This window comes from Varroa jacobsoni, unplaced genomic scaffold, assembly GCF_002532875.2.
Source record: "Varroa jacobsoni isolate VJ856 unplaced genomic scaffold, vjacob_1.0 scaffold_406, whole genome shotgun sequence".
NCBI lineage: Eukaryota > Metazoa > Arthropoda > Arachnida > Mesostigmata > Varroidae > Varroa > Varroa jacobsoni.
The window spans coordinates 55,316-77,141 of NW_019213308.1; the positions used below are offsets into that span (position 1 = coordinate 55,316).

The 21,826-nt window shown below is 40.1% G+C and overlaps 1 protein-coding gene and 1 long non-coding RNA gene across 6 annotated transcripts; one reads left to right on the top strand and one right to left on the bottom strand.

Moving 5' to 3' along the window:
- Positions 1-1,095: 1,095 nt before the first annotated feature.
- On the top strand, positions 1,096-21,340 carry dsh (Segment polarity protein dishevelled). Of its 3 annotated transcripts, XR_002680134.2 has the most exons (11): positions 1,096-2,373; positions 11,021-11,221; positions 11,866-12,182; positions 12,455-12,542; positions 12,836-13,040; positions 13,279-13,503; positions 13,790-14,039; positions 14,315-14,541; positions 16,296-16,596; positions 17,515-17,659; positions 18,376-21,340. XR_002680134.2 is itself a non-coding variant. In XM_022832725.2 (10 exons), exons 1-10 carry the CDS (start codon positions 2,198-2,200, stop codon positions 18,462-18,464), a joined length of 2,079 nt encoding a protein of 692 aa, XP_022688460.1. In that variant the 5' UTR covers positions 1,096-2,197; the 3' UTR covers positions 18,465-21,340. The 3 variants fall into 3 exon arrangements, 2 of the variants coding, with proteins under 2 accessions (XP_022688460.1, XP_022688462.1); XM_022832725.2 differs by lacking the exon at positions 17,515-17,659; XM_022832727.2 differs by lacking the exons at positions 1,096-2,373; positions 17,515-17,659 and adding an exon at positions 9,336-9,493.
- LOC111260166 (uncharacterized) lies at positions 12,200-14,398 on the bottom strand. 3 transcript variants are annotated; one of them, XR_002680136.2, is made up of 3 exons: positions 14,260-14,398; positions 12,589-12,677; positions 12,200-12,373 (listed from the first exon to the last, which is right to left on the bottom strand). It is a non-coding gene; the product is annotated as an uncharacterized LOC111260166 (long non-coding RNA). The 3 variants fall into 3 exon arrangements; XR_015310928.1 differs by lacking the exon at positions 14,260-14,398 and adding an exon at positions 13,758-13,826; XR_002680135.2 differs by lacking the exon at positions 14,260-14,398 and adding an exon at positions 12,829-12,918.
- Positions 21,341-21,826: the final 486 nt, after the last annotated feature.

Consider the following 21,826-nt stretch of genomic DNA (forward strand, 5'->3'; position numbering starts at 1 on the left):
TATTAGCACCCACGTCGAAAGAAAACGGAATGACACACACTTTGTAATGGATTACTTAAAATCACACGAATCCCAATGTATAATATATAGCAAATTTGTGCTTTTTTTCGCACGAAAATCAATGTAGAAACTTCGCTCTACATCCAACAGCCGCTCGATCTGTACTTTGCTTACAAACAGCAAGCTAACCTGTAGCTTAAATGAACGCATTTAGTTTACTTCAGAAGAGTCCCGGTCAATAAAATGAAATCAGATCATCCAATTGTCATCTCTTTTAGTTATGCACGGACGTAAATAAGTTTTTTTAAATAACATTTTTCGGACCTTTGGAATACAGCAAAGCAAAATTCATGTGTTAAGTAATTTTTCTATACCTACTTACCCAAAATCATTCGCAAACCACGAACACATTAACCTAAACAGATAAATAAGTAAAAACAATATGTGTTTCTGGGCTGATTCGGAGTGAAAAATTGAGAATCAGTGAGTAGTGAGGTAGACGACGGTCTTGGTCTTGCACTTGGTCCACCTTAGACGTTATGCTTCGATAACACTAGTCGTACGTAAACTGTCTTATTTGAGCTCTCTATAAAGCAAAAAAAAATTTAAATAAGCATATGTTACTGTTATGTCAAACGAGTTATATAACAGCTATCACTCACAAAGGTAAAAAAATTCCTTTTTCAGATCAGTTTACAATGAATTTATGCATTTATTTCTCCGCGTTTGCCCCGTTCAATCAAGGCCTGGCTTGAGATCCTGCACTCATTGCAGATTTTGGCTGCGCAATATATGCCTGCTTTGTGATGCTGCTTCCCATGATCAATACCCGTATTCCCGCCGTTTGTCAAACACATCCAAGCCCGCCTACTTCTTACGTCTTTTTATTTGTATAACACCGCTCTGTTTATAAACATCAACCTGATAGGCGGCGCCACTCAGTTACACGGCAAGAGAAAATAGTTAGGTAGGCGCTTTGCCCCCCCCCCAAATTATTAACAGCGGAGACAATGTTGCTCTTTTTTAGCAGACGCTTCGCAGAAGCTGTGGTAGCAATGGATTCTGTAACAACAGCAGCACGCCAGCAGAACTCGGTCTATGTCATGGAGCTCCGAAGCTAGAGAGAGTGAAGGAGACGAAGATCTTTTCCGATCAAAAAGTGACATTGCCGACAGTCTCGTAAACTAAACGCTATTTGCTACTTTTTATAATAATCGAGCTACTGCTTCTGAAAATATCTACCAATACTTGAAATCTCCGGGCTTCAAATAGCGGGTCATGCCGATTCGCTCGATACTCGCAGCACACAGCAGCCACTACCTGGACTTCTTATGTGCAAGCAGGGTCGGATACCGCAGTAATTTCGTCTGCTAAACACGTCTCTCCCGAAATGATCCTCGGTCTCCTGCTGTCTTGCGCTAGTAGTACGGGCTTGGTCGTTTTGTTGTATGGGGTGACTGGTGCTTTGGTGCTCCAGCTATTTCTATCTCGGCTCCTGCTAGTACGAAAATAAAAGTGCAAGTGTTGTGTACACGGTGCTCCTATGAGGCTGAGTACCGGTGCTGCTAATCGTTGTAGCAAGCTGCTGTGCCCTGTGTCGTGTGCTGGATACAGTACATACGACATCAGATTCTATTAGTAGCCAGCCTTACGTTGGCTAGCAGTGTTACAGAGTGCATGTGAGTGCTACGTGTCGCCGATCGGTAGATTGTCAACAGTGGCTTTCGGTTCCGCTTGCTTCCACAGTTGCGATTACGACATTTCGTGTATACGTATATCTGTTCTACGAATATTAGGAGTCCTGTTATGCTCCGTTGTGTTGTCAGAGATTGCTGGCTCAAGAAGCTGGCGAAGTCAGATCGGAGTTATGATTTGACGCTACGGACCGTAGTGGAGGGCGGTACTTCATAGAGTTCGTACATCTTGTAGCAATAACAGTAGTATAACACTGGTGCGGGTAGCCCCTGCCTACTTGTCTGCATACCGATTTTGAGTAAGTAAAATGAATTTATCTAGAGCCTAGCTTGAGCATACCTAAGCTTTTCTCCCGCCTGGCCGGGCTGTGCTCTAGCTACCAACAAGGCATGCGTAATTTGCTAGCCGAATAGTGTTGGCTAACATTTATATCGGGAGGACTCCAGTTGAAAATAGTAGCTCTAGGAACTCTGGCCAAATCTTGTCATTGTCCAGCTCCAAAATGATGGCCCAAAACGAAAGCGAAACCAAAATCTTCTTTTACGTTGACGATGAGGAGACGCCTTATCTTGTGAAAGTACCGGTACCGCTAGCTCAGGTGACACTACAGGATTTCAAAGGCGCCTTACAACGCACCAACTTTAAGTTCTTTTTCAAGTCGCTCGACGCTGATTTCGGGTAAGTCCAACTTACAGTAACAGTTACTACCCATTTCTCGACAGTGATCTACCATAGATGTTTCTTCGTCAACTGATAGATCGATAGGATACGCTTTTATTAAGTGTTAATCTCAACAGCTGATCGTAATGTTTGTAGAGGTTGTAAACGATCTAGACACGCCGTTCAGAACCCACTTCGATGTAGTTTTCACTTGTTGTATCCAAGCATAACTCACCTCTGGAGTGCGTCACCTCTAGAAGGGGGAAGTCCTCACATAGAGAAGTGTTTATGTTAATTCTCTTGTATGTAGTCGCTAATTCTACGTTCGTGTTCTTTCAACTTAACATATATCTACGATTCTTGACTGTAATAGAAACTTTATTGATTACATTGAGAGCTGCATGCCTATATTGAGTTCACAAGTTTGCTATTAAACTCAGTAGATTTGACATCATTTAATGGTTAAATGCCATAATTGTAGCTCTTTCGGGCGTATTAGCCCTGGGAGATTGTTACCCGAGGTGCCATCTTATGATTTGGTTTACGGCTGATTCAGGGCTAATTTACTGACAACTCTACTCATACTTAGCTTTGTACACCTTTGAATAAGGCAAAAACTGATTTGTAAGATCTAAGGTACAGTCTAGTAAAACCGTCGCAGTTTGCGCCATTGATTGGACGCTATAAATATTATTAATTATATACAGGGCGGCAGTGGGAATTTTAGAGCAACCCTTACGTTGACTTTCGTTACAGGTATCATCTGCATGTGCTGTATAGTGGCTCAAGTCTGTCTGATTTTTTAACATGTTTCAATGGCTCTTTTGGCTAAGACGTACCAGCTTCATTAAAAGAGGTTAAACTGAAGGTGATGTACGTGTCGATCTCACTTGGACCACCGTTCAGTTCTAGAATTACGGAGTGCAGGCTTTTGAAAAATATGCGAAAGTTCCCGAACATTGCATTCAAGCCAAGCCAGTAACCTTTAGCACCATAGATATACTGTATGGATTGTTACTGCTCTGTTTAACGTCTCAGTAACTCAGTGAAATTAATTATGAAGTATTTCTTTTTAAATGGAGCAATACAACCTGCTTACCGATCCATGCCTCAAAAGCCATTTGAGTAACTTTCATCGAAGGTAGTGCCTCTATAGTACCTTCAGGTCCATCAGTGAAAGCTCGGTTCAGCTTCAAAACAGCTTGCGTGCATGCGAGATGCTGTTCACTGAGTGGATTGCGCGGGACCTATATAATAGGTGGGTCACGCCAAAGCTAGTGCAGGCTGCGATTCTGCTTTCATGGATATAACCTTTGTAGATCAGATGAACTCGCCTGGACATCTGCAAAGTACGGTCATGCCAACGGTCATGCCAGACATCCACGTATAACTATACAATATAAACAATGAAATGTCTTCTAATGAATCCTCTTGCCATAGGAGTTGTCTAATTGTAGCTTTTTCGCAAAGGGCGCCTTTCCTTTCGATTAAAGCGTAATATGAGGAGCACCTCTTTAAGAGTAGATAGCTAAACCCTCCATGACCTTATTACTCCAAAGGTACCTGCTAAATTTTAACTAAACTAGCAATTTCAGTAATTCTAACCACTTCCCTATTGTAAAATATGTTCTAACTTGATTTTATTTCCATAAAACGTCACAGTCCAGCAGTCATTTAAAAGGCCTCTTCCGTAATACGACCGAAGAAACTCGATCACGTAATAACGATAACCGACTCGATGAAAGCTTTTTTGCCGCACAGCCACTCCGCCAGGCAAAAAAGGATTAAGGAAGATTCTTTATTGACCCAGACAACAACAGTTAAACAAAGAAGAATTTGTACTTCTTGCCGCCCAGATGATAGCAGGAAACTTCAAATGCTAATCTATTGGACACGGCTTGCATTTTTTGCACTGTTTTAGCTTACCGAATTTATCAGGAATACCATATGACAGGCAACCGTGATAATGAGACGGCTACGACTCCGTAAAATGTGAATCCCTAATCAATCCGAAGCAGAGTACTTACTGGGCATACTATGCAGCCTATCAAGAGCTAGGGAAATTGGTTTCAAGGTAGCAGCTTATTTATCAGTCAGCAGCACATCCAATGCCAACATGTCTCTCGTTTAGTGCGTGGTACTTTAGGTGTTGCCGAAAGTTGTTCTAGAAGATGATGCGCCGTAGGTGCATGCTGCGACATTCGAATGCAACATAACACTGTTATTACTCCTGTTTTTTTTTCTCTCTTTTTGTTGGCTTATGCTATGTTTTTCACTGTTGATAATGCTGCTCGCGCGAAACAGAGCTGAGACATACGACCAGAACACAACAACGTAATAAACTAGAAAACAAAGTAATTAAATTACTATCAATGGGATGAGGTGATCTTGCTGACGTGCATGGTCTACGTATTATTCCCGACAGCAGCCTACCGGTCGAGCCTTCTTCGCTGGTAACTGCTTGAATCGCGTTACATTTAAGTTGTCATAATCGTTCATTCAGTGGCACATTGCCCAGTTTAGTGGAACAAAAATTTATTATGTAGTGCGACAGTTGAACGCTTTGTTTTCAGTAATATATTTCTTAGTGAAATCGAAAATTTAATGAAAATCATTAAAGAATTGCATATTTTAGATGCTTATCATATTTTGTTATTTTCAAGCGTGAAGAAAAGACATTATACAGCGTCATTGTTTATCATAATTAGAATTGCTTGTGGCTAGCTATTATACAATGGGTACTCACTACAACACTTATTATTAGGTTTCCACACACGTTTCACTGCTTATCTTTAGCCATTTGCGTATAATATCATATGTAATTATGCAGCTTGTTTTGTATTCCTCTAGTGCTTTTGGACTGTATGATTAATCCTTACTTCAAGCGTATCCGCTCGTTGGTTAGTAGGTTGAAGTAGTTTCAGTACGGCGGAAAAATAGCGAACGTTCAATTTATTATCTACCCCGTTATACTTCCCTGATTGCTTACAGGGATGAACGATAACTATTATCGGTTACAACGTTTTGAAACATGACGCTTTATTAGTGCAAACTATTGCTGGTTGTCTTTACGTACCGAGAGTAACGGCGAGTTCCAAGGAGCGAAGTGATGCATCGCAAATACAAAGAGAGAAAGTGTGCGCTGGCTGGAAGAGTCAAGATAAAAACAGGTCTTCGCCTTCTTCCTGCCTCAATGGGGGATCCTTTTCTCCTATACAGTGATGCTGGCATCTTTTCTAGTGGAATGCACCGACGAAAAGGACGTACCGTTCGAATAAAAAAAAATAGTACTGCCAACAGTAGCAGCAGCTGCAATAACAGCTCATGCAATCAGGGCTGGGTTTGACTATCGCTGGTTGGCCATTGCAATTCGCTTTCGTGCCAGACGTTTTGTATCTATTGTCAACTGCTGCCATTGCTGGACTACCGCATGTATGTTCAAAGAAAGAAGGTAAACCTTAACTAAAAACCGAAAACTAATGGCTAGAACTAGATATATATGCCTATCGTAACCAGACGAGACACGGACACATAATCGCACTACACCGCGGTCGTCGCTGCTGTTGCAGCCGTTTGCTGAACGACACTCATCCTATCCGCTTTTTTCACTTATTACTGCTTATCTTAGTTACTATTATTATTATTCGTCGAAATACCGTATTGCTATTGTTGGGATTGTAATTGTGATTACCGTTATGCCGGTAACAGTTGACAGCAACGGGGACATCCAGACAGTGTGGGCCGCGGACTGTTCCCTCCTGTCAGCGCCTCTTCTGCGTGCTTCGTCGCTGTTCCTTTTTTTTCCTCCCTCCGATCTCGTCGACATCGTTTCGTTCGCTCCTGGTCATTCTGGTTCTTCTAGGGCCGCCTGTTACTGTCCTGCTACCGTGTTTCCAGTGCTGCGTTCCGTTACAGCCAGTTCGCGCGACGTATATCGATGCTGGTAACGTCGCTGCGGTACCAAACTGTCAGCAGCGCAGACAGGCTTTTGCGGTGGAAGTGGTCGTCTATGTTACTGCTGAGGATGCGATTTTGGTGGGAATTCATCGGTTTGTTAGGAGAATCGGTTGCGTGTAATGTCCGTATAGTGTTGCTCTTCGTAGCTTTAGTCTTTCTCATCAATCAATTAATTTCGGCTCGGCTTATCTTGTGTTCTTTCTGGGGCTATCTTTCGTTATCAGCTTTCTTTCTGCTACCCTTACGACTAGCTGGCAGCGACCTCGCTTTTCGTCTACTTTTTCATATTGGTGCTGTCAATGAAACGCGGGCGACAGGCAGGAGATGGGTTAGTCTTGCCACGCCATTCGTGCCAGTTCGCGCATATTTAGATTTAAATGAAATGATAAAATAAGATGACCAAAGGGAAGGTATATATATTTGTGTAATAATAGTTGATTTGTACCGGTTATTACGAACAAGCGAATGAAGGACTTTCATACAACGGCATATACGCGTTTCATTTGTTTATACTATATCTTCATATGAAAGAATTTTATTAAGAAGGTGGATTGTAGCGGTGGTGTTAGTTTATTATATTATAGATGCTCATATCCAATTTTGTATTTATGCTGCAATTTCGGTGGTATCTAATTGACGCTTATTCAGTGATATGACAAAAGTAACTGAATCAGCTAATGCAGCAAAGCAGGCGGGAGTACTGCGCGTTTTTGTGTGGTGTTATAAAGATCGGCATATTATAAGCTGATTTTAGGAAAGAGGTAGCGGATAAGGAATTCACGTTGAAATGGCAAAGTTTCATATAGGATCCTTTTCATGACTGGAATAGTTTCTAAAAAGAGACGGATTTTTGTCGTACTGTCGTTGCTAGAAAATGTTTATTTTGAAAACGTCATTGTTAGTGCTATCGTAATTTAAATGTTCTAGTTTCGATACGATATACATAGCAGATATGTGGTCAAGATTGAGCTGGAATAAAGTAATTCGAAGCAATATCCATACGTTTGGAGTAAGACGCTTTCGTTTCACCTCGTTGACACCGAAATTTCGTTTTAGGTAACTCCAATTCTTCTGGGGAGAGAAGATACAAACTAGGTGGAAAAAATTCGTTAAGTACGTTTTCATGGATTATGAAAGCTTGCTAGTTAACCGATGACAGAGGTAATGCATTTCATGGTTATGACCCTAACTATTATTCACGACGAAGTGAAGCACATTTTTTGAACATTCATTGATTTCTCAAGCACGCCGCTCAAAAATATCGTCATGAAGATTCGTGCGAAAGTGATTTTACATGAAAATTAAACACGACCAGCCATCATAGGTGGGAACAATTTTTAAACTGGGGTAATATGCCATCCTTCATTGAATTCAGCAGATTAAAATACATGAGGGATACTTCTTGCAGCATTGATGGTGTATTGAAAAGACCAACTTGATTTTTATGTTGCGTGATGTCGTTATTGATTATCGTTATCTGGTTGAATTAGTGAAAGCGTCGTTAGTCCGAAGTCGAAAAATGCGAACACTGAGGCAGTCCACAGGCCCTTGTCGTTTATTGCATTCTAAGAAGTTTCCTATAAAGCAAGTCAAATCATCTGTCTGATCTTGATTTGATTTAGATTTGTGTAATTATTAATTGGCGTTCTATTTAAAAAAAAATATTTTCCAACTTACTGTTCACATAATAATGAGTATTTTCACACTACATATCACGTATCAGATATAATACTAGCCATAAGCTATTTGCAAATTGTATTGATACTGTCTTGCTTGGTGCGTGTATAAATATACGTAACTACATATTCTGTGCAGAACCAAAGCAATATATGGTTGTTAAAACTTATACCTAGTACACCGTAGGTTTTGAATATATGTTGCTAAACGAATTATTTAGTAGTATAGGTAGACGTAGCTGTGTTCATATAAAGATGTTACCACCGCAATTATTTTGCACGTGGTTGCAACCGTAACGCACTCAAGACTATGATGTAAACCTGCATTACATTGTAAAGTCCGTTACTATCAATACATGCTACATAATGTAAGTTTGACTAGGTATAGATGTGTTTTTAGCTATTCAAATTACAGTATAATAATAATAATTGAAAATAATAATAATAACCACGGCTTGTATTACTTTGTCATCATGATTCTACGCTATGGTTGTTCAGTTATTAGTGCATTCTACACATAGTAAAAAAGATAAGTAGCAATATAGCTTTACAGGGTGTAGCATGTTTCCCCATAAGCGAGATGGATAAATTTGAACAAGTACCATTCACTGCCACGGGACAATATACGGTTCCCTCTACAAGCTGACTCAAACTTCGATACGTGTACGTCCACTGAATATCCCAGCCCGGTCGTAACAGATATCACCTTTTATTTTCTTGCGTTTTGTACAACCATTTCGTGGTTTCCATGGTCTATTATTAAAGGCAAACCAGCCAATAAGATAGCAGTGGGCGGTTGCAACATCATCAATAAAATTCTCTGATGTGCAAACAAATTATCTTTTTTTTTGTAACTATAAATTTTACCTGTGAATTATAATCAGTAGTTTTCTTCGAACCTGTGTTGCCCGTCGGCACTGTCGTGTTCCGCTCATTCGAATTGGTTATATCGTCGAACCAGTTTAATTGGTGCTCAAGGAGTTTCCTACGTGTAAATCGATTCTTTGACTAATTCGTATCGCCTCAGTCATTAAATGTACAGGAATTCAGAATCAGATTCCTGCAGAAAAGGAGAGAACAATGCTTTTACCAAACTGCTAACGATATGCTGGGTGTATATATATATATATATAGCTCATTAAAAGTTGTCAGGATTTATGACAAGAATTATGGACAACCATGACACTGTTTTCGTAGCCCCGTTAGTGTTGAGGTCATTACACATCATTCGATGGTAATGTTGACCTCTATTTCCAGTTCTGCGACCGTAGTTATCAGTCGTGTGCAGCAGCAACGGCGGCAATATCGACCCGCCGGTCGATGCATTGCCGGGTAGTCATATTGTAAACTATAATACAAACGCTTTAAGCACGTCAATGAAATGAAATTGAAGTTTCGTTCGAACTGATGGATACAACGATAAAATAAGGACAAGGGGAGAAGGGAGAATCTGTGAAACCGAAGAGGCATCATGCGATTATGACTGGTCATCAAGGCTATTTCAGGTAGTGATTACTAAGCGTGTTGTTATCCTCATTTATGGTTAATACGTTCATGTTAACAGATAGATATTGTATTTTCGCTTTATTGTAGGAATAGAAATAGTACGAGTAGCGACAGAGCAACTTATGCCGGGTCATCATGAATAACATTTACAGACCAAGCAGGCGCCGGATAGTGGTAACCGGTGTTCGACGCAAAAACTCAGTCGTATTCTGTCTGTCCTCATAACGAGCAATTGTATCATATACGACTTTCTGTTATGCGCGCTCGCTCCAAAAAGTGGGTGCACTTAACTATGCTATAGTATAGAATAGAACGGCTAAGCCTCAGACTGAAACAGACTAGGAGACACTACTTGCGTTCCGCAACAATTTGTATGAATACAAAAAGGTTGTTGATACAGCATAGAAACGCTTTCTGAAGAAGCTCATTCCGAAAACAGCGGATTGATTCCAGACATACAAACACACACCACATAGCCACCGACTTTTGCTTGCTTATAAATATATGTGTGGAGAAAATTAAAAAGACAATAAATGTAAAGGTTGTTTTGCGATTTAGCGAAGTTTGGCTAAAAACTTCGAGACAATGATAATTTGTCGTAAACTTCCGGGTTGCTGGGCACTGAACAAAAAACCTGTTTCGAATATATTTGTACCCGGATCGTAGTATGATACTGGATAGAAGGCATTGCTGTTCCGCTTGGACTACGCGGAATGCTTCTGTTACATTAGCAATGTGCCAATTAGCTAGGTAATCCATGCGACCACCTCGATCTAATATGACCTGGCTTAAAAGGATGAAGTAAAGCGAGATCCCGAGGCAGGTCCAGTGGGTTCTGTATTGCGTCTCTGTCATTTCTAGTACGGTTTAACGTGACCATTTAATAGTCGTTCCATAGCGAGAAACAGCAGCCAAAATACAGGCCTGTTAGCTTCAGATGAAAATTGTACTTGAGAGCACCATTTGGAACACCACCGCGTGTTAATAAATATTTATGTATCGTACCTAATTTGTAAATTTCGAGTAAATTGCAATACGAGACAAAAACATTTTTCGTTTATATACTGGAACGAAATTAAAAGTGGTTGCGCCTGTTCATTTCTACATATAATCTACGCAAGCGATTTTGCTACAAAAATGTTCTCATATGATGCGCATTCATTCTAATTATGAAATTAAGAAAATGTTAATTCTATGTACACACATTGTCTATGTATATACATTGCGTTATACTATGATTGTCGTTACATCCATCGTGTAACGTACGCCTCTTTACTAGCCTATATCTCTAATTTTCAACCTTCCTTTCGCTCTAAATTATGTGCCACATATGGAGACATATTTTAGATAATATAAAATAGTTGTTTACATGCATATCTACTATGACTAGTAAGCTCCCTTAATGGCATAAGACTTCTCGTCATATAGGACACCATCAATAAGTTACATTTGTGACTTCTCTCTGTGTGGTTAAATTCTAAATGTTGTCTTGATGCGCTACTATGCGGCCGCTTACAACGATTCAGCGTGGTGAAGGAGGAAATCGTCGAGGATTCAGCCGTCCTGCCAGCATTCAAGGGTCGCGTCGTTTCGTGGCTTGTGTCAAGAGACGGAAGCAATGCATCCGACAGCGCCTCACAGGTGACAGCATCGACTGGCGCGACGGACGCCAACGGAGCCGCAATCGGAGAGGGTCGCTACTACAGACGTCAAAAAGAGCATCACAGGTAAGCTGTAGGGCTATCTGCATCAGTAATGACATGCAGCATCAACGGGAACGCCCTCGTTTAAAACAAAGGGGTTATTTGCGAATAAGAGGAGACAGGTTGATGGATTGGGCTAGGTTGGTTTTTTTTGAAAAATGTTTCGTCACGGATTATATACATATATATTATCAGCGATCTTTGGCCAAGCTTGTTTTTAAAGAATTTTTGACATTTGTATTTTTCACCACAGAATGAAACTTTTCTTGGTCCCTAAGCAGTAAACGTTTTACACATAGTTAGAATCTTATTAGACACACACATAGCCAAGCGTTTTCGTTGCCGCACTAACATCTCCAAAGATAAATGGTAAAGATAAGGTGCAGCTTTCTTTCAAAGTTTCAGTTTTCTCTTCTGGGGTATCTAAATCAGAGCCTATTTTAATAGGCGCTTTTTTGAGACCCCGCAGTTACGCCCAAGCTGTTTATTTGAACCTCATCAGTAACGCCAGAATTCCCTACCAGCCGTGCAAATAACCTCAGTCACATGATTAAATATCTTCATTAGTTAAAATCCAGGTACAGAACCAATACCATATTTATTTTGCTTAGCTCGTTATCCCTTATGTTGCCTATTGTACGTAACTCATTTCATTTGATTTCTCTCAGATCAAATCAGTTACCGCCTCACAAAGACAGAGCGTTAGACCAGAGGAAGTATGACTATGACTCATCCTCGGTAATGACTTCCGATGTGGAATCTTCAACGGTGCTCGACTCTGATGACGATTCGGATCTCACCTCTCGGATGAGTACAACGACCGACGAAAGCAGTGTTTCAAGACTCTATCATAGTCGACAGCAGCAACTCCGACGACGACGGAGGAAGAAGCTCACCCTGATGAGTGGAGCGGCGAGCAGTACCATGTCGAGTATTACGGATAGTAGTGTGTCTTTAAATATTATCACAGTTACATTGAATTTAGGTGAGTTTGAGAAAGAGACAAAGAAAAAAGGCCCCATTACGAACTTGTATTTATTTCGTTTACAGTAGTTTTATTTCTTTGCTTGGTTCATGCTGGATAGGATTATCATTCAACTTTTATTAAGCTGTAATACTAGGAGTTGCACGTCGATAGTATTGATGATAATAACAGCAGCAGCAGATTCCCATAAACTGAAAAAGCAAACGATACAAGAGTTTAATTTAACGGACGGAATTAATAGCTGTTCTCATATTGGCTATAAATCATTACAGATTCCGTCAACTTTCTTGGTATCAGTATAGTCGGGCAGTCTAATCGCGGAGGAGATGGTGGAATCTATGTAGGGTCAATCATGAAAGGGTTAGTAGCGCATTTCCCGGCAATTTGAAGTGAAATATCGTGATACCTTATCCACTAAACGTTTGCTGGTCCTTGTGGGTCTTGCAGGCGATTGTACTGCATTGTTCGACGTAAACGTTGACAACATATGACAAACTGCAAACGTGTAACATAACGTCAATAACGTATAAGTGAAAGGAGTAATGATTGCCGGTGTAGCTTTTGCTATGCAGCATATAGTATACAATTTGCGTAAACTTTAAATGCTTAATACAGGGTTTTACATAAACTCGATAATCTCGGTTACATTTCAGAGGTGCGGTAGCTGAAGATGGTCGCATCGAGCCGGGGGATATGATCTTGCAGGTAAATGACATCAGCTTCGACCAAATGTCCAATGACCATGCCGTCAAGGTACTTCGTGACGCCGTACAGAAGCCCGGCCCAATTAAACTGGTGGTGGCTAAATGTTGGGAACCTAACCCAAAAGGCTATTTCACTATACCACGAACGGAACAGGTAATGTTTCTGATTGCACACGTTTTTTGTTCCCAATGTGCGAAAAGTGATTTCTGCATAAAGCAAGTCCTTCGCTTAGAATATGCTACTCACAGACGTTCTGAAATTGCCTTTCCAGATGTTTGTTTTTTTTGAGCGTCTGTCCCAAGGTATATGTGGTTGTTTGTGGCTGAACTTAGAAAATCGATCCTGTTAAAAAAAAATTTGAATTTAGTGAATTCATTTATGTGGTTCGTAGGTCCGACCAATCGATCCTGGTGCTTGGGTTGCACACACGGAGGCCGCTTTAGGCTGTACCCCTCAGTTCCTCGGGCCTGGTCAGGGTGCCTGCGGAGAGTTACCTCCACCATTGCGTCCACCATCGGTATCAACTATTACCTCATCATCGCTAGGCACCGAGCACGACTCAAATCCCCTACTTTCACTTAGTGTAGACGATACGCCAAATAGGCATATCACCGAGGTACGTTGGATAGTTGAAGCTTGTAGGGCTATCCTTGTCTGTCCACGACAGTTTGTCGCATATTTGAGGTTTCGAAGTTAATTGAATACGCACCAGTGAACTTTATGTGTAGACGTAGCATTAGAAAGTAGCTCTGGTATTATAGCTACCATGTCTTGTTTTGTGTATCATTTTGGTGTGTGAAAATCAATGATAGTATTGTATACTGAGCTATCGTATAGACTGCAAGGAAATGTAGTGAGAGTGTTTTGGACCTTTTTGTCGGTACCGCGGCTTCATGCTGTAGGCGATGGCGTCTCCAGACTCGGGTTTGGATGTGCGAGACCGTATGTGGCTTAAAATTACGATTCGAAACGCGTTTCTTGGCAGCGATTGTGTCGACTGGCTGCTCCATCACGTGACCGGTTTTCGTGATAGGAAGGATGCAAAAAAGAAGGCGACTAGATTGCTCAAAGAGGGCCTTATCAAGCATACAGTGAACAAGAGTAGCTTTAGTGAACAGTGCTACTACGTCTTCAGTGATGATATAGTTAAACGTGAGTGGCTATACGTTAAATTACAATAGCGACTTAGATCCCCTGCACGAAACAATCGTAGTGAGCCTTCCAAAATAAAAAAATATTTTTTTTTATTTTGGAAGAATGTGGAATCATCCATTTCAGCTGTTGGCATTGTTCCGATTAGGTCAACTGTTATTTAAGAGGTTGCATATTAAATGTTTGCAGTAGATTCACAGACGAATAAATAACGACTTACATCTGGTAAGGTTTTCCTCTTAGATACACGCAATTTTTCTTCGTTTTCTTTAAAGGTATTAACGATATGCGACTGGATACTGGTGTTGGGGTTGAGTTATCTGCGCCGACGGGCTGGACTATTCCGACGGCGATGCCGCCTTACACAGGCCAGTACACGCCACAGCCGTTCCTCACGCATCCAGCTCCTCCACCCGCTCATAACTTAACTCCTACGTACGCCCAACCGACGCTTCCCACGGCTTACGCCAACGAAGCCAGTTACGTTAATTTCGGCAGAGAGGTACGGCGAAATAGAAGACGAAGAAAATGATAAATAACAGTCAAGTCGACCGAGTGCGCCATTACGACAGGAAAGACATTATCGGCCATAGATTGAGCTAACTCCACTTCCCTCTCTACCATTAAAATTCTTTTTTTCAACATATATCGGCATGTGGCTTATATAACGCTCCTCGCAGATGGAAAAATATCCAATATAGATCGATATGCTTGGATCGCTGCTGTGCATGAAGGAGGCAAGCGCATGATTTACTCACAGTCGTGAACTATGAAGTGTTCGAACGTGTGGTAGGCAATGCAATTATCTCGAACGCCGAAGACTTAAAGCTGATCTCATCACGACCATACGCGAATAGAAACGCCTATTCCGCGGTTAATTTCCTGCTGGGCTTTCGGAACGACACTGTCTGGACTATCAAAAAATAACATTCTCGTAGATGTCACTCACAGCGACTGCAACTTGAAAAGCGCATTTAAGGCTGTCCAGTCCGTTCTACCTTCAGTGAGAGTCTAGCCTCGGCTCATCACACAGACCTGTGATATCCTTCGAATGAGGAAAAGCGAAATATTAAATATCCACTAAAACAAAATTGGAGACTCACTTTCAAGACCACGATGTTCAACTTCTGCCCTACAGACCATATTTTATTGCTGTTGTTCAACTTCGCTAAGCCCGTCCCAAAGGATCTGCTTCAGCATGATGCGTATCCAGACAGCGTTAAAATACTGATGTCTGTTAACAATGTCAACTCCTGTAGTGTGTTGCAGATAATTCTGAATAATTAAATAAATTAGTTAGAATATATGGGATTAAAGACCTCGATGTAAAAATTCAGAGTGATTCATCTGGGTAACGAAAACCTAAGTTAGGATACAAATATCAACCATAAAGTGAGATTCTAATAAAAATTACCATAATAAAAGATTTAGAAAGTCGGTTCTCTTTCTCACACTCGTTCAGCGAGTAGATTTGGCTATTAAAAACTGCCTACTTATGTACTGATAAATTTTGAGATCATTTGCCGTAAAGTTGCCTTGCGTATACTTTACACATTATACTGTTAGTTATGGGGATATGGTCTGGGCGAAGGATATTAGCCACTTTAATAAAGTACGGGGGGGATTTTTTTGTAGAATTAAAGTGATGCGCAATTAAAATTACCTGGCACTCAATGTAGCTACAAATTAAAAAAGAACTCAGGTGCTGTTTGTTTATGGCAGTATGAAAACAGCCGACACAAAAAAAAATAATATTATTTTGATCATACAATGAAGAGGTATAATTTTATTGTTAAGCGCAAAGAGAGCATAGGTGTACAACCTTGTGGCGCGTAGCGAGTGAGCTAACCTGATAGGCCATTTGTTAATATAGTTATATTAACCTGTATATAAAGTAGCATTATTTCATATTACTTATACTAACTGATAACACTATACTAATTGTAGTGGTAAATGATTCTGTTTGTTTATATTTGTGTCAATACTTGATCTGTTGTACTGCGGCTTATATGGTTGTCACCAAAAATAAATAAGAAGTACTTCCCACCGAAAATGAATCGACGTCTTAGCCAATATTATTTTAGGGAAAAAATATGTATATTCATTGACTAGGAAGTTCACAGAGATCAGTTATAATCTTACATTAATAAAAATACAATAAGATAATGATAGTCAATGTATTCTCATGCCTTTGTGCTTGGGAGTGTATGAATGTCTAACCTCTTTTTCAATTGTACACCTTCATTGTTATTACAGGGAAGCGTGAACAGTAGTGCGGGATCAGGGGGTAGTGGAGGTGCAACCAACGGTCAGTTACTACCCGCATTGCCAAAGCCCGCCGTTGCAGTAGCTGTACCGCTGGCTGTGGGTGGCCGATCCTCTTCGGCAAGTTCGACGAGCTCTTCCTCATCGGAGCACGACTCTCAATCGCTTCTGGCTGCCCCTACATCAGCCATAGCTCAGGCGAACGCAGCATCGACAACAACTGCTGGTCAATCGGTGCTCCGGCCAGGAGCTACGGGCGGAGTCCTTGTCACCGCTCCGCAGAAAAGCGCAAGTAGGGATAGTTTTCATAAGGCGATGAATAGTAGCACCAATGATGGCGACATCAGCACCGGTGCTCAGAGTCCGTCAAGTTTTGTCGACTAATCCTATTGTTGTTTAGTTGGCTAATTAGATTTGACTCGAACACCAGCTGGGCATGTCACCCCCTAGACCCGCCTCGTTCTTCTCGTCTCTTATAGAATGCCTGTGGTTACCTGCACTCAAATTATACTTTCTGATGATCGTGTCTTCTAATCAGATTGCCCATGCTAGACGATGGACGTTGTATAAGTTACGTCGATTTTTCATAGGTGTTGCCTTCCAACGCATGAACGCTCAGCCTGAACCAATCACCTGCGTACGTACCGTGCACATGTCGCAGTCTGCTTTTTTTCTCTACTTAATATGCAGCTCTCCATTAGCATGTTTATATCGGGGTGATTCCGAATCACATTTTGTTAAATAGTTTAGTGCTCCTGAACGTCTGTAACATTCCAAGCTCCAAGACTTCAAACGAAGTCTACCCCCACAGTCTATCTCAGACGTAAATACATGCCCTCATGCCAAAGATCATGAATACAATAGAGGCATGTGAACCGTCGAGGTTCGTGCTACATTCTCTACCAACCGCTACAGGAATGGAATACCTTTAAAGAATTCATCACCGTATCTTCGACGAAAGTGAATTTAAAAAATCTTCTAGCTTCAAAACTTTAGTAGCGGCCTTAAGTTTTTTTCTAATCCATACTTGTTCTTCCCCACCTCGATTCGGGGTGAACTTTTCTGTCCACCGCTTGCTTAACCTAGACTTTCAACTTTCGCCATTTTCTATTTGCTTTTTTTAGGTTTGGTTTTCTCATTTCTTTTTTCTCAACTAAGTTCCATTGTAGCCTTGGTTATATTGTTTGGCCTCAATCTGGTTCCTGTTTAGATGGCGATATGCCTAGCAGCGGTACAGCCAACGACGGGCACAGTGGCTATATGAACTGTTAAACCGCCTCATTGAGACGACGACATGAGCCTACTCGTACGATGACGAGTATGTGGAGAACAAGACGAATTGGAACAACCATTGGGTTGGTATTCGTTTGTCGTTCCAAATGCCTTAATGTAACTTATATGTATCTGAAATGTGAAACGAAGCTGGGATGTTGGTTGTGATGTTTGTAGAACACGTCATGAGTCTAGTTACAGTTTATCTCGACTCTCTTGTCGTGTCCAACTGCATATGAACGAGTATAATCTTTTGTACAGAGCGAGACGGATAACAAATTTAGGCGCACACTTGGGAAAAGACGTAAAAGACACAAAACGAAAAAAAAAAATAGGGTGAACTTAGCGGAAGTGGTGTTGAATAATGAAAATAGCAAACCTAGTTTGATTGTTACTTTACTTCGTTGTTCTAGGTGGAAGCGCTTTATTTTTCTCTTTTCTTCATAAGGCAAACAAATTATTGTCGTTCTCTCCTGTATGGTCAATATTGTTAAAATGTAATAATTTATAATAATTGTCAATTCAGTTCAACGGATTTCCTTAGTTCGTCGCAGAACGCGGGAGCCCTGTCGTTACCCAATCCAGAAATGTTTTTTGTATGCCTTGGTGCGTCTGTATGTACTTGAATGCTGTGCGTGAATGACTTGCCAGTACAATCATAATAAACAGACCCCGTGATCGTGAAGTCGACATATACTAGACCACATGTATGAGCAAATAAAGATATTACTTTTTTACATCTACTATTACTCGGGAGACATTTATCTACTATTTATTCCCTATATGTCATTCATTTCAGGCAAAAACGACCTGCTGGAAGAAGAAGACGATGAGCTGGACGACGAAGAGGATGATATCTATGAATATACAGATAAGGGCGTCGTATAACGGTTGTCATCCGCTCATTGTTGGGAAAACTATACGCCATTCGTGTATTGCCACTACTTTTTGCGAATTCAGCGAAGCATGAATAAACGTTAGAGGGAATGCATCTGTTGAATTTAATGAGGAACCCATTAGGCCAGAGACGAAGATCACAGGATAAACAAAATCAAGTGTGTTATCAATTACACGCCCCTGCTAAGGGGAAGCGACAGTTTTGGGTGCTGTAGACTAGATCATGCCATAATCGCACATGTTTCTATGTTCTACTAATGCTCCTTAAGCCACGACCATCAATAGACTCAACGCTGCTCCAGCGTATGCTTCGTTTCAAATTTTCCAAGGCTCTGGCATATCTATGTATTATACCTTGTTATCTATAGGCTTCAAGGATTTATGTTTAAAATTAAATGTTTGCAGCACGTCCTAAAGTGAACCTCTCGTTAAAGTGATTGATGTGTGTTTGTATAATACTACGCTTCTTCGTAGAACCTGTTCAGCTTTAGGATCACATCGGTTTTTATCTATACGAACCAGAGTATAAAGCGTATAACTATGCTCGAAAATTTGTCAAAATCAACTGGTGCTACACAACTTGATTGTAACTAATAGGGTGATTAAAATGAGTGGATGGCTCTGAGATTTGCTTACATGGAAAAGAAAGGATTGTTTGAATCATTTTTTACTGTTCACCGTTTGCTCCAGATTGGCGGTATCACTAACCTAAAGTATTAGTACATTACCTGTCGAAGCTTTAGGTCAAGCTAACAAAAAAGCAGATCCCTGTAGAAAGCTCAAAGAAAAATTACTGGAACAAAGCAAGAACAAAGGAAAATTTTGACACATTTAGCTGGGCCATATTGGACAGCTGGGTCGTTGTTTGCTGGTTTTTGAGGTCTACATAGAGAATATGGTATTTCGTTCCTTGGAGCAGAAACTTACGTCACTTAGAGTCTCATTGTACCGTACCATATTTGGTTTGAACTAACTGAAAAAGACAAACTTATTTGAAAAAGAATAAACCTAAGGGGCCTACGCGATGAACGAATATGCAGAATTTCGATAGATGAAACATTCTGCCTATGCTGCATACATGATGCAATACGTGGCGAGGAAGCTTGAGAACAACAACGATTGCGTAGATTTACAGTATATATAGATGTACTAATAAATCATAATAATAGGAAAAGTATAAGTACACGATATATATAATGATGATTACACGCATAAGCATTCTAGTGCATATATAGCAATAGAAAGGTATCAATGGTACATATAGAAATGAAAAACTATGGTATATAATATTATTGGAATGATTATATTTATATTATCAGTATAATAATGCTAATAAAAAGAATGACTAATAAGCCAATGTACAGAATCGATGGATGAGGAGAGGTAAAAAAACAAATGAAAGGTAAAAAACGAAAATGCAGGGCTAACCAGAGGTCAATACAATCACGATATGATGGGCCAGCGTGTAGATACTGTGTAAAAACTGGTGGCTTTATTAATTTGCACCGAATAGCTTTGAACACAAAAGATCCATGCAATCAAACGGAAGCACACGAAAAAAAAATTTCTCGAATTGAATTGCTTGTGACGCCTTTTCATTTGCATGTGACATGTGACTTTGAAACGGTCACTTGACATATGAAAAGTCGTTTGTGAATTGATGCAAACATTGGTAACAGGTTCCAAAGAACACGAGCTCATCTAGATTAATGAGGCTTTAACCACCTGAGAAGGAAACTACGGTGTAGCTTTGTAATGAACAATCATTGATGGGTCACTACAGCAGCAATGTTATTTAAGAAAGCGGGGAATTCGACAGCACCGATACGGTCGTATTTGGCTTTGTTGTCAGCCAAATTGCTTGTCGACTCATATAGAGAAATGGTAATATATTTATTCTGGCTGGCCCTGTTAACCTAATGAGAAATTAACCAATTTATGACTTACATAACTAGATGTGGCCTACAGAAATAAAAATGGACTTCCACTAATATGTGTTCTGTTTAGTAACAGACGCAATCTCAAATACGGTTTGCGGGCTTTATAGTTGTACTCTCTGAAGGCACTGCCTACTTATCAGTGCCATCAGGTACTTTCTGTAGGATAGAACCATCATTGCAAAGAATCCATGTGTTTATAAAAGCCGGCAGTAGATTGTCGGGTAGTAAGTTTACGCTACATTCAAACTAAGAGGGTGAAGGGGAAATTGTCCAATTAAGCAGGTTCTTTCTCATGATACGAAACACTATACTTGTTTATGTAAAATATTAGAAAAGCAATGCTGATGGCGAGTTTAATTCAGTTCAGCATGTCAATTATTATTTATGCTCGCAGCAATTGAAAACACTGGATTCCAAACAAACCGATAGACACAAACATACATGCAGACAAAACTTAAAATTTTGGCGGGGATTTTTAAACACGGAAGCATCGAACAGCGAACAGAGGTATAATCAAAGGAGGCGAAGTAAACAAAGTGAGAGAGAGACTGTGAAGAATCATAAACTAAAGGACAAAGAATTTTTAAATAAAAATATAAAGAGACAGAAAAAAATAAGAAGATTTACATTTATGCGTGTACGTGTCGTTTTTTAGATGTACACTTTTACGAATGAGGACAACATTATTAGTGAGGATACTAGTATAGTTTGTCGAGAAGGGATGTATCAACTAAAGGTGATGAAAGCTATTCGGAAACTTCATATGTCATCTGTTGGCGTATATCTAACATGTAATATGGAGAATTTGTGTGAAATCTGGGCAAAGAAAACAAATAAGAGAATAAAATGGACGCCACGATGAGAATAAAAAAAAGTAATAAGTACTGATCATACTGAAATAAAAATGATGACGGTACAGGTAAAATATTTCTGGTTAGTTATTTTAGCTCATTTTCACGTTAATTGGTAACCTATAAATTACGAAGAGCTTTTGGGTTTGCTTCAGTCATAAGTACGATATATCAGTTATTGTAGCGGTGGTGCCTGATGGCACTGCATCACAGAAAACTTATGTAGCACAATCTCACATTATACACCAAAAAGTAGATGCTGCAGTGAATAACCTAAAATCTAATTGAAAGCGAAAAAAAAAGAAATACAAGCTTCCACAAGTCCCAGCCCTTATTGTTAACCTGCAAGTCGCTTCCATGTTAAGGTTCTATCGATCCATGGATATATGATATAACGCCTTAAACCAATCCAAAGATTGAGTTTTGTCATTGATCCAGCCTACTCAAAAATCTTGAACAGTTCTTCATGACTTACGAATACCTTAGTCATCAACGTACAACTTCAACATACGCAATAACCAAGCATACATAAAATGTAATGATTATGGACGTTCTATCTGCC

Bases quoted from the DNA above. Each gene is read 5' to 3' on its own strand.
- dsh (XM_022832725.2), top strand. From the start codon at position 2,198: ATGATGGCCCAAAACGAAAGCGAAACCAAAATCTTCTTTTACGTTGAC. The intron at 13,041-13,278 runs GTAATGTTTCTG...TGTGGTTCGTAG, and splicing joins CTATACCACGAACGGAACAG to GTCCGACCAATCGATCCTGG. The intron at 14,542-16,295 runs GTACGGCGAAAT...TTGTTATTACAG, and splicing joins ACGTTAATTTCGGCAGAGAG to GGAAGCGTGAACAGTAGTGC.